The sequence below is a fragment of the Gekko japonicus genome, unplaced genomic scaffold, assembly GCF_001447785.1.
Source record: "Gekko japonicus isolate JY-2015 unplaced genomic scaffold, Gekko_japonicus_V1.1 scaffold33, whole genome shotgun sequence".
Lineage (NCBI taxonomy): Eukaryota > Metazoa > Chordata > Lepidosauria > Squamata > Gekkonidae > Gekko > Gekko japonicus.
Window position 1 is genome coordinate 1,598,492 of NW_015174272.1, and position 12,789 is coordinate 1,611,280.

The following is a 12,789-nucleotide window of genomic DNA, read 5'->3' on the forward strand; positions in this document are numbered from 1 at the left end:
GGGAATGGAATGACAGGCCCCAGAGTGAAATGAAAGCCCCTGGATGTAGTAGGGGTGGTCTGGGACTGGAATGACAGGACCCAGAGTGGAATGACAGCCCCTGGATGTAGTAGGAGTGGTCTCGGACTGGAATAACAGGACCCAGAGTGGAATGACAGCCCCTGGATGTAGAAGGAGAGTTCTCTGACTAGAATGAGACACCACGGAGTGGAATGACAGCACCTGGGGGTAGCAGGAGTGTTCTAGGAATGGAATGATGGGCCCCAGAGTGTAATGACAGCCTCGGGATGTAGTAGGTGTGGTCTGGGACTGGAATGACAGGCCCCAGAGTGGAATGACAGTCCCTAGATGTAGCAGGAGTGTTCTGGGACTGGAATGACAGGCCCCAGAGGCAAATGACAGCCCCTCGGTGTAGCAGGAGTGTTCAGGAACTGGAACAAGAAACCACGGAGTGGAATGACAGCCTCTGGGGGTAGTAGGAGTGTTCTGTGCCTAGAATGAGAGACCATGGAGTAGAATGACAGCCCCTGGGGCTAGCAGATGTGTTCTGGGACTGGAATGACAGTCCTTGGTGGTAGCAGCAGTGTTCTGGGACTGAAATGAAAGACCACAAAGTGGAATGACAGCCCCTGGAAGTAGCAGGAGTATTTTGGGAATAGAAGGACAGGCTCCAAAGTGGATTGATAGTCCCTGGGGGTAAGAGGAGTATTCTGGGACTGGAATGAGAGTCCACAGAGTGGAATGACAGCCCCTGGGGGTAGGAGGAGTGTTTCGGGAATGGAATGACAGGCCCCAGAGTGGAATGAGTGACCCTGGGTGTAGAGGCAGTTCTGTGCAACTGGGTGTGCAAACTGTAGAGTGAAACACTTTACATTTAAATATTTCTCGAATGTGTGTAGCTATTGTCAAATCAGCTCCATCTCAGTAATTATCCTGCTTGTCAGCTCCTTAGTTTCCTTACAAATTCCTGAGGTTGATGTGAGCCACCTCCTCCATTGTCAGTTATAAATCTTGCACTTGCCCCTCCACCTGTTCCAGTGTCCAATTCTGCTCTCTTCCTGACCTCCACGTTCCCTTTCCATGAGGATGATATGAGCCACCTTCTCCATTGTCAATTCCACTCTGGGGCTTGTCATTCCAGTCCCAGAATACTCCTGCTGCCTCTAAGGGCTGTCATTCAAAGCTGGGGCCTGTCATCCCAGTCCCAGAGTAGTCTATTTTGGCCCAGAGACCCTACTGGAAAATCCATTCCGCATTTTCTTTGCAACTCTACTTGTACTGTAATGTATTTGAATGGAGCCCATTCCCAGAACACTCTTGCTACCCCCAGGTGCTCTCATTCTACTCCGTGGTCTTTCATTCTAGTCACAGAACACTCCTGCTACCCCCAGGGGCTGTCATTCCACTCTGGGGCCTCTCATTCCAGTTCCAGAATGCTTCTGCTACCCTCTGGGGCTGTCATTCCACTCTGGGGCCTCTCATTCCAGTTCCAGAATGCTTCTGCTACCCTCTGGGGCTGTCATTCCACTCTGGGGCCTCTCATTCCAGTTCCAGAATGCTTCTGCTACCCTCTGGGGCTGTCATTCCACTCTGGGGAAACTCTCATTCCAGTCCCAGAACACTTCTGTTTTCCTAGGGGCTATCATTCAAAGCTGGGCCCAGTCATTCCAGTCCCAGAGTAGTCTATTTTGGCCCAGAGACCCTAATGGAAAATCCATTCCACATTTTCTTTGCAACTCTACTTGAACTGTAATGTATTTCCGTGGAGCCCATACCAGTCAATTGGCAAGTCCTGGCTCCCATTATTTCCAATGAGCCTTCAAGCATCTCCCATTGTTTCCAATGGGCAATCCTGTCCTTCCTTTCAGTACATCCTGTCACCTCCAGTCTGGGGGAAGGGCAGTCAGGCCAGGCGAGGCTGGCCCTGGCGGCTGGAGGAGCCCCTTTCATCTGGGGGGTGGGGAAACTCTCCCTCACAGCTATGCCCAACCAAACTTAAATTCCAGGGGGTGGGGGCGCAGACTCCTTCAAAATTCACAGCTGGGCAGGCAGGAGACGTGGTGGAGCAGCAGTGGGCAGCTGACAGGCGGTGTGTGCAGCACGTGCATGAGCGGAGCAGTGCACAGCCGCAGGTTTTTTGTTTGGTGGGCGGGGTGGGGCCTGGCTGGGCGGGGCGAGACAGCAGCAAGCATTGATGAAGGAGGAACACTGGCTGCGCAGGCACTGAGGCACACAGGCAGCCAGGCAACAAGTGGAGCGGTGTGCACAGCATACTGCGCAGGCAGGGCTTTGAGGCGAAGGAGGGGAAGGGCCGGGCAGCAGCATGCTATTCTGCCGCCCGCCAGGAGGGGGCGCTATAGGCAAGCGTGTAAAAATGGTCCGGCCCTGGCTCTTTAGCTTGGAGAAACGACAACTGAGGGGTGACATGATTGAGGTTTATAAGATTATGCATGGGAAAGAACAGGTAGAGAAAGAGGTACTTTTCTCCCTTTCTCACAATACAAGAACTCGTGGGCACTCAATGAAATTGCTGAGCGGTCGGGTTAGAACAGATAAAAGGAAGTACTTCTTCACCCAAAGAGTGATTAACACATGGAATTCACTGCCACAGGAAGTGGTGGCGGCTACAAGCATGGACGGCTTCAAAAGGGAATTAGATAAGCATATGGAACAGAGGTCCATCAGTGGCTATTAGCCACAAGGTATAGATAGGGACTCTGGGGCAAGTGATGCTCTGTCATCTTGGTGCTTGGGGGGGGTCAACAGTGGGAGGGCTTCTAATGTCCTGGCCCCACTGGTGGACCTCCTGATGGCACTGGTATTTCTGGCCACTGTGGGATACAGAGTGTTGGACTGGATGGGCCTTTGGCCTGATCCAACATTGGCTTCTCTTATGTTCTTATGTCTGCATCTGTAAGTTTGAGCCACTGTTTGATGGTGGAAAGACATGGTACTAAGGCTGACTACTGACCTGGCTAAAATGTCCTATATCTTTAGTTGAGGCTTAATGCATGGAAAATAAGCAACTGACGTTTTCCAGTGCATAGTGGTAAACGACATCACCTGGTAAATAACATCACCTTATGCCTCTAGTAAGGGGACACATTTTTTTTCTCCAGTTGGAACCCTACAGGGTACACATTTTTAATAAACAAATTAGTTAATCATGCCACCAATAGTGTTACTAACGTCAAAGGATTCTGTTTGTTATCTGGGCTTCTGCTCACTGGCTGCTACTCTTAACAGTGCAATCCTAAACAGAGCTACACCACTGAAGACAACAGGCTTGGAAGAATGTAACTCTGTTTACGATGGCACTGTAATTGCCAAAGCCAGGCACATACAGGGATAGAGGAACTCTCCTAACTTTATCCCTACAATAGCGGCTTTCAACTTAGTAGAAGTTTAGACTGCAGGCCGCTCTAGTGTCGCTTATCTCCAAGTCAAGATCCCACACACAACTGCCCCCTTGTGCCCACAGAGCATATAAAACAAGAGCAGGAACAAATCTGGGGAGAACCCTGCGAGCGAGTCCTCTTATCTCAAACTTGGGCCCCGGTCACATGGCAAAGTTGCCGCGGGGGAGGCACGGAAGGTGGGCGGATTATCCGGGCGCGATCACACCCCAACATCTGGGAAGTGGAGCGCACCCGTGGCTTACCGCCGACAATGCGCATTTAAAAACTAGTACCTCCAAGGTACTAGTAAACGTTTGCCACGGGCTGCCTCCAGATGCCCATGGTGTGATCGTGCCGGCGTGTGGCATTCCCCTCCGGTCCCTCGTTTACCCTCTGGCGCCAAGGGAAGGACCCATGGTGTGCCACCGGCGTGTCTGATCGCGTAATCGCGGATCAAACTGCGCTGGGGCAATTAGCCACGCCTCCCCCCTCCCCGCGATATCCGGCCCATGTGACCGGGGCCTTGGTTGTTTTTTAAAGTTGAATTTCTGGTCTCCAGCAATGTTCCCTCTAAGCTGTGGAGTCTTGTGAGCAAAAATTCTACTTTGTGAGCTGCTGGCATTAAAGTTGTGAGCGCGCGATTGGGCTACTGCATCATTTAGTTTGCTCTGGAGCCATCCTTACTGAGCTAAGACAAAAATGTGTGAGCCAGAGGCTAAAAAACTGAGCTAGCTCACACTGACTCAGCTTAGAGGGAACACTGGTCTCCAGATCTGAATTTATATAACATTTGCTGTATGAAATACTTTTGGACTTAGGAGGTGTTCAGTCTTCTTCCCCATGTTTCTGCTCACCAATACAAACTTTTTTCTGGATAAAAATTTGGAAGATACAAACACAAAAAAGCTATATACTCTTTGAAAGAGGAAGAAATACCCATAAGTAGAGGAAGCTATCCAAGAGTTTCTACATGAGTCACAAATATGGGTTGTGCCCCCTCAATGAGGAGTGCCCAGACTCACACAGAGAATAGCAGACTTCTCTGAGACTGTGTAATTCTACTATATCTCTGCATTACAAGTGGCTGAATCCAATCACAACCAGCTCAGAGACACAACAAAGTTATGTATGTAAAGTGCTGTCCAATCATAGCCGATTCATGGCAGCTCCTCATGTGGTTTTCAAGGCAAGAGATGAACAGAGGTGGGTTGCCATCGCCTTCCTCTGAACAGAGACCCTGGACTTCCCTGGTGGTCTCCCATCCAAGTGCTAACCAAGGCTGACCCTGCTTAGCTTTCAAGAGCTGACAAGATTGGGCTAGCCTGGGCCATTCAAGTCAGGGCACAACAGAATTACCCGCCCCTAGAAGAGGATGGCTGGAAGACGACATGGCCAGCCTCTTTTATGAGTGGATAATTTGGGCTCACAGGATACTTCAATTATTTAACAAATTAATTTCTCACAACATACAAACAGGTCTCATAAAATACCCTAATGGCCTTGTAAGACAAATTGGGAATACCAGTGTAAAGTATTTAACTCAGCCAGTTAATATTACCAGTATAGCCCTATATATATTGCACAAGATATTAGATTACATATATGTGTGCCAACCAATGTTCCCTCTAAGCTGTGGAGTCTTGTGAGCAAGCATCCTGCTTTGTGAGCTACTGGCATTAAAGTTGTGAGTGAGCGATTTGGCTACTGCATAAATTAGTTTGCTCTGGAGCCATCCTCCCTGAGCTAAGACAAAAATGTGTGAGCCAAAGACAAAAAAACTGTGAGCTAGCTCACACTAACTCAGCTTAGAGGGAACACTGGTGCCAACTTGTCACTTCAGCAAAACACTATCCAGTCCTTTATTAGGCCCTTTCCCCAGCATCCCCGTACTCCTATCTTTGAGATACCTCCTACCTTTCTTCCCATACGGTGACTGTGTAGCTGCATCCGGGCATGGACATCGCGTGGTTTCCCTACAGGGTCCAAGAAGTGCCGGGCAAATCTCTGGGCATAGCCGAAGTCCGCGCTGCAGCCGCCCCACTCCCAGGTGTCCTGGATACCAGGCTCCCCCCACGAGGAGGTTGCTATAGGGGGCAGGCCCTTGCCCTGGCTCAGTGACTGCAGTTGACTAAGCTTCAGCTTTTGGTTCTCAGCACCTGGACTGGCACAGCCGCAGCTCTGCAGTTCACCAAGGCTACAAGCTGTGGCTACCGCATGAGTCACACCAGCTGCCAGCAGGGAGAAGACAAAGGCACTTTCCCGGAAGCCTGTGGGGGACACAGAAGGGAACATGGTGAGTTGGAAATGCAGTTGAAGACCTACCTCTCAAACAGCTATTACAGGGAACATCTGCAAGAAAAGATCTGTGTGAACTCCAATGCCAAATTTATTTATTTAGCCTCAGCTTTCCTCCTCCACGGGAATCCAAGGCCGCTTACATCATTAGGCGGTGAGGGTGGAAAGTGCCGTCAAGTCACAGCCGACTTATGGTGACCCTGTGGGGCTTCCAACGCAAGAGACAAACAGAGGTTGTTTGCTGTTGCCTGCCTGTGTGTGGACCCAGGACTTCCTTGGTGGTCTCCCATCACAAGTACTAACCAGGATGGACCCTACATAGCTTCCGAGATCTGATGGGATATGGCTAGCCTGGGAGGTCAGTATTATCATTACTGTACTGCAGAAGGGGGTTTGAAGTGCGATTTGAATTTCACCTCTCATAGCCATTATGCTGCAGCAGTTCTGCACTGAACTTTTTCAATGTTCTGTGCTGTTCTGTGCTGAGATCATTCAGATTTTGTGCCAAGAAAAAAAAACCAATTCTGTACACCAATTTTAAACTGTGCAAATGAGGCATATTTGTATGTATTTCTCATTCTGTTTATGTTATTCACGGAAAGGATTTAAAAACGCTGCAAGGGAACAATCTCGGTTTGCCAACGTATCGGGAGGAAAATGTAATTGAAGCTTAAATTTGTGGAAATGGACAGCTGAAGGTTTTCATGGCACGGAGGTAAAAAAATATCACCTGGGAAATAAAATCCTATGAAGACTCTATTAAAGGGACAGGAGGACTCTTTTCCTCCAGGCAGCTGGCAATCCTAAGAAGACCTACTCAAAAGTAGTTCCTATATTATTCAGTGGGGAAAGCGCCCCAGGAAAGGATTGCAGCCTGAAGCTCCTCCCTTAGGCCCGTGGCATTCTTGTTCAGTGTCTCTTCTGGCTTCTTTCAGTACAGATTGCCTACACAACCCTGATCCTGTTTTTACACTCTTAAGGGCTAGGAATTTGTTTTGCAAAATAACAAGACCTAAACAGAAAGCTGAGATCTTCAGGATCCAGTTTTGTAAGGCGTGGACTAGGAAGTGAAAATGGGACTGAAAGAAGCTCATCTGAGCAGCCCCTACAACCCAGTTTGGTGTAGTGGTTAAGTGAGCGGACTCTAATCTGAGAGAACTGGGTTTGATTCCTCACTTCTCCAGCTGCTGGATGACCTTGGGCAAGCCATAGTTCTGTCAGAGGTTTTCTTGAAAAGAGCAGTTTCTGTCAGAGTTCTCTCAGCCCCACCTACCTCACAGGGTATCTGTTGTGGGGAGGGGAAGGGAAAGGAGTTTGTAAGCCACTCTGAGACTCCAAGTGAAGGGCAGGGTATAAATCCAATTTCCTCCTCCTCTTGGGCCTCTGAACTCAGCAGCACTGACAGTGGACACCGGTTCACCCTCATCTCACAACAGGGTACCAGTACAGGAGAAGACAACTGGTGAGCTGACACTGATCACCAGTGAAGGGTCTGAGCCAAGGGGCCCCTGAAGCACTGGCAGAGTTACTGGGGCTTGGCCACCAGCAGCCCTTTAAGGCAGTGGTCCACCAGGAAATTTCCAGGTAAGTTTAATGCTCAATCCACCCCTGAATTTGGCACTTGTGTAGGATCTCTAAGCAGCCCGGGGGGAAATGGAGCCTTCAATAGAGGCCTGGAGAAAAATGGAGCCTGGAGAAAAATGGCCATGCCAATAGAGGCTTCGCAGGCTGTTATTTGGTGGTGGTATCCGAAGAAGTATGCGTGCACACAAAAGCTTATACCCCTCGAATAAAACTCTGTTGGTCTTAAAGGTGCCACTGGGCTAAAACTTTGGTCATTTGCTGGTGGTAGAAAGTGCCGTCAAGTCACAGCTATGATGACTCTGTAGGGTTTTCAAGACAAGAGGCGTTCAGAGGTGGTTTGCCATTGCCTGCCTCTGTGTCACGACCCTGGTATTCCTTGGTGGACTCCCACCCAGACACTAGCCAGAGCTGACCCTGCTTAGCTTCCAAGATCTGACAAGATCAGGCCAGCCTGGATAGCTCCTGATACTTACCAGGTGCTGTTATTTACCTCCATGCCACTGAAAGTTTCAACTGACCATTTCCACATATCAAGCCTCAGTCGAAGGGAAGGGATGTTTTTTTCTCCAGGCTTCCTGGCAACCCAGGGCTTGTGCAATGAAACAGCAGTGCGCACACAGCCCGGCTTGAGCTCAGCTGAGATCGTCATCTGAGTCATATCTTCTCCATGCCAAGTCAGACTGCCGCCCGCATGTGGAGAGGCTTTCTGAGCAGCTGTCCCGCAACTCAAGAATGCCCTTCCCTTGGCATGCTGCCAGAGGCAAACATATGTGTATTTTCAGCACATCATAAAGGGTTTTTAATTAGACTGGCTTTGGTGGCTGGGGTTTAGGGTGGCTGAGATAGGGATTTTTCTTTAGAAACTGTTACATTTGTACCCATACTTAATAATAATTTTTCAAAGTTATCGGAACCATCCTTTAGGATACAGATTGAAAATACATAATAATTTGAAATGAAAGAGAGCTGTGAGTGGACCACTAACATATCAGACATCGATCCTAAGGTGCAGGGTTGAAGCTGGCTTTAGGCCCTATTTACACTACGAACTTCCCATTTTGCTTTATTAACTTCCACAGCTTTGCAAAGAACCCACGGTTGATTGAGTTGCAGAGACTGCAGCTTCAGGCCTGGTTCCCATACATAGGAGAATGAGGTGAGAAGGTGGGCCACTCCACTTTAGATTGCCTGGCTTGGAGTGCTCCTTTCTATGAAAAATCTTCACGGAGATAGAAAGGCAGCACAGCTGGGCCACAAGAAGAAGAAGAAGAAGAGATTGGATTTATACCCCGCCCTTCACTTGGAGTCTCAGAGCGGCTTACAAACTCCTTTCCCTTCCCCTCCCCACAACAGACACCCTGTGAGGTGGGTGGGGCTGAGAGAACACTGACACAAAGCTGCTCTTTTTCAAGGACAGCTGTGCCAGAGCTTGTGACTGACCCAAGGTCACATCAGCAGGTGCAAGTGGAGGAGTGGGGAATCAAACCCGGTTCTCCCAGATGAGAGTCCGCGCACTTAACCACTACACCAAACTGGCTCTTGTGGCACCTTCAACAGTAATAGGTCTTTATTCCAGCAGAAACTGTCATGGACTAGAGTCTACTTTGTCAGACAAATGTCACTAAGGTGCAATTGTCCTTCTGTATCACTTTACTGCAGCAGACAGAACTACCACTCTGTATTTATTACCAGGGGGAAGGTGCCATCCCTTCTTTGGGCTTGCTGTGCTGGTTATCTGTCTCCAGGGTTTTTAATATAGGGGAGTATGTAGGGTTGCCTCTTCCTTTAAGAGAGGCTTAATGAAATTTACCAGGTGATGCTATGTACTTCCCATTTCTTTCTCTTAAAGCGAAAGGACATTTCTCTCCAACCCTGTTGGCAACAGTAGGACCACTCCAAAATGTGATCCTTCACCTGCAGTCTGAAAGGGTACAGTGCTTTCTACCTCAGATCTCTGCCACCTCATTTCCCCGTATCCACTCCCACAGCAGAATTCCCCTGAAAAGAAGGAATGACTGCGAAACCAGTCTAAGTCCACAGCATCCTAGAGTAAGTTGCACTTAGCACAGCTTGGGTTCATTTTTATTGACATTGAAGGATGTAACATAGCAGCTGATGTACAGGCATGCTTTCACGAACTCAAAAATTCCGGTTTGGTTCAGGGTTCGGGGTGGTCCTGAACAGAACTGAGCAAAAAATGCCCAAACTGAACTGGCCAGTTCAGGTCCCCCTTTCTCCTGGCCACAGCAAGCCGCAGTCAGGAAAAAGGGGGAATCGCCCAGGAAGGGTTAAATGGCTGCCAGCCATTTAAACCTGTCATTTTCACACACCCCACCTGGGGAGCAAAACAGATGAGTTTAATGGCCTGCAGCCATTTAAACCTAACAGCTGACGGGCAGATCTGCCCCGCTATTAGGTTTAAATATCTGGCAGCCATTTTACCAGTTGGTTTTGCTTCCAAGTGGGGGGACGTGAAACCGACCAGTGAAATGGCTGCCAGTCATTTCCTTCCCAGTGTACTATCATGAGGGATAGAATCTTAAAACCTCTTAAAAGAAAAGCTAACATTCCCAGAATTATAACCAAACCACTCCAGTTTTTTCACGCATTATGGAGCAAACACAGAATTGGCCCAGAGCATACACTTGGAGGAGAGCCAAGGTTAGTCCCAGCTCTCTGAAAAATGTATTTCTTAATTTTCTTTGATACACAAGTTTGCAAACATGTGCTTGTTGCTGTCATAATTTATGTTTTAAAGTGCATACCTAAAAATGTGAGTCATCATAAGTCACGGAGTCTGCTTCTAAGGCTGGATTTCCAGTACCTAACCTGTCCTCCTCATCACTTATACGGCTGAGAAGGTTCAAGGTTGTGATGGCTGGGTCCACGCTTCACTTTCCAAAAAGAGCTGCCATGCCAGACAGGTCTACAGAAAAGTCAACCTCAGAAGTGGAACAACACAGAGTTGGTACTGAAAATCCATTCCTAGAAGCAGATGAGCCCAGGTACCATATGCATCCAAGAAAGCAGGAGCCTGCCAGAGCATTTGCATCCAGAATGTGAGATTCCTCATGCTGCGGTATAAAACCATTCTGGTTTCCCTTTAGGTTACAGAACTCAAATCCTTTAAAAGGGTAGTGAGCAATGCTCCCTCTAAGCTGTGGAGTCTTGTGAGGAAAAATTCTACTTTGTGAGCTACTGGCATTAAAATTGTGAGCGGGCGATTTTGGCTACTGCATAAATTAGTTTGCTCTGGAGCTATCCTTCCTGAGCTAAGACAAAAATGTGTGAGCCGGAGGCTAAAAAACTGTGAGCTAGCTCACACTAACTCAGCTTAGAGGGAGCACTGGTAGTGAGCCTAGCACCTGCCCATCCAGGCACTAATGTTGTGCTGTCCATTTGGATTTTTAGAACACTGAATGGATTAAAAGAACACTATCCCTGGTGAGGTCTTATCTTATTTGCTGCAACTGCACCCAGAGGACTCCTACATCACTGAGACATTGTCTCAACTGAGTGAAGATCAGACTACAAAGTCTTGAAGAATTGCCTGTAGAGGCAAGCAAAACAATACTCTTACACAATGCAGTTGTTGGTGTTCCTTTGCTTGTGGCAAATATCAGTTATTAGTATGTATGCTGGCTCTGCTTGGACTTGAATTTCATCTTTAAAGATCACTCAAAACCTTAATAAGCCAAACCAACAAAACCTGATATTGGATGTGTGTAAAAGTGGCTGAAGGGCTACCACTTGTCAGCTATCCAGCCCTCCTGTCTGAATGGATCAAGACCTGTGCGAGAGGGTATTTACTAGTTCTTTATCTGTTCACCATCAATAGGTAGAAAGCGTCCCCAGGAGGAGATGCCCCCTCCTGTTTTAACACCTACAGTACTGAAAACAAGCAGACCTCCCAAGGATATCTAGTAGGGAGGCAGCCCAATTCTGTGTGTACAACTGGGGAGTCCTCTATAGCAAATACAGGAGGAGGAGGAGGAGGAGGAGGAGGAGGAGGAGATTGGTTTTATACCCCGCCCTTCACTTGAAGTCTCAGAGCAGCTTACAAACTAAATTCCCTCCCCCTCCCCACAACAGACACCCTGTGAGGTAGGTGGGACTGAGAGAGCTCTGACAGAAACTGCTCTTTTTCAAGAACACCTCTGACAGAACTATGGCTTGCCCAAGGTCATCCAGCAGCTGCGAGTGGAAGAGTGGGGAATCAAACCTGGTTCTCCCAGATTAGAGTCCATGCACTTAAAGACTACACCAAACTGGTGTAGCCAAGTCACCTGTAGTACCAGTGATACCTAGTGGTTAGAATATAACTTTACTAAGAAAAATGGTAACGTAATGCAGGTCTTAGGACTGTCCGTCATAAATAATATTCCTCAATGCTGCCAAATTGTTCATAATTTTTGGGTAATACCCTGTCTTATTTTTGCATCTTCAGTGTGTTGAAACTCCAGCTATAATGTCAACCCCACATTTGCTTCTTATTGCTGAAACAGAACTGCAAATGTGTATTCTAAAATAATGGCTCCTGGATTATACTGTCTATGTGGGAGATGGGCCTACAAATATTACCTTACAACTGGATTGTAATTTACACCATAGAGTATTTGGCCCCTGGTTTTACCTGGCATTATGCTGTTTATCACTACCACCAGGCCCAGAATCTTCCTACCTGCCTAAAGAAGGAAAATGCCCCATGGTAGAATTATTGGGTTCCATAAAACTCTGTGTGTGTTACTGCCAGGGTTAGAAATTTCAGAAATTAAAGACTGCTATCGTTAATCTATCAGCAGCCATTGAAGATCTTGGCAACGTTACTGCACATGCTTTGCAAAAAGAAATTAAAAGTTTATCCCAAGTCACAGTACAGAACCGTATGGTCTTAGATTACTTGCTGGCTACCCAGGGAAAAGTTTACATGCTAGTAAACACCATCTGTTAAAAATGTAGTGAACATTTTCCATAAAGTTGCAGAAGAAGAGCCCATTGACTGGTAGGGGTGGCTTACTGATGCAAGAGGATTGGTTGGAAATTTGCTTAAGATTCTAATGAAACATGGTCTTATAGGTATTGTTGTTGTATAGGCCCATGATACTCACGGGGGAGGATTTCCCCCCCCTTTCTCACTGGGCCCGCACCCAGAGCAACTCCCAGGCCTGCCTCTCCACCACCTGCAGGCCCAGTGCAACTCCCGGGCTGTGGTGGTGGTGGCAGCATGCCCAGCACAGCTGCTGCTGGGCCCAGCATGGCTCCTGGGCTGTGCCACCAGGCCCAGCATGGGGCCTTGGGCTGTGCTGCTGCCAGGCCCAGCACGGCTCCCTGGTACCACCAGCATCAACTGCCAGAGGTAAGCGCAGAGAATGCAACTTTACTTCTTTTCCCATGTATTCTATTTAAGTTCTCAGATTTTTCTGCAAACCTGGGGCATTCCCCAAGTTTGCTGAAAAATCTGTTTAGTATCCTTGCAGCCCTGATCTGTGGATTTCAGTATCCGTGGATTTAA

The 12,789-nt window shown here is 48.0% G+C and overlaps 1 protein-coding gene across 1 annotated transcript in view; it reads right to left on the minus strand.

The window, feature by feature from the left end:
- WNT10B (wingless-type MMTV integration site family member 10B) overlaps positions 1–12,789 on the minus strand; it is a 54,048-nt gene that overhangs the window by 4,179 nt on the left and 37,080 nt on the right. The window contains exon 4 of the mRNA XM_015423647.1: positions 5,313–5,665. Within this exon, the coding sequence (XP_015279133.1) occupies positions 5,313–5,665 (353 nt within the window). The remainder of the gene's footprint in view (positions 1–5,312; positions 5,666–12,789) is intronic.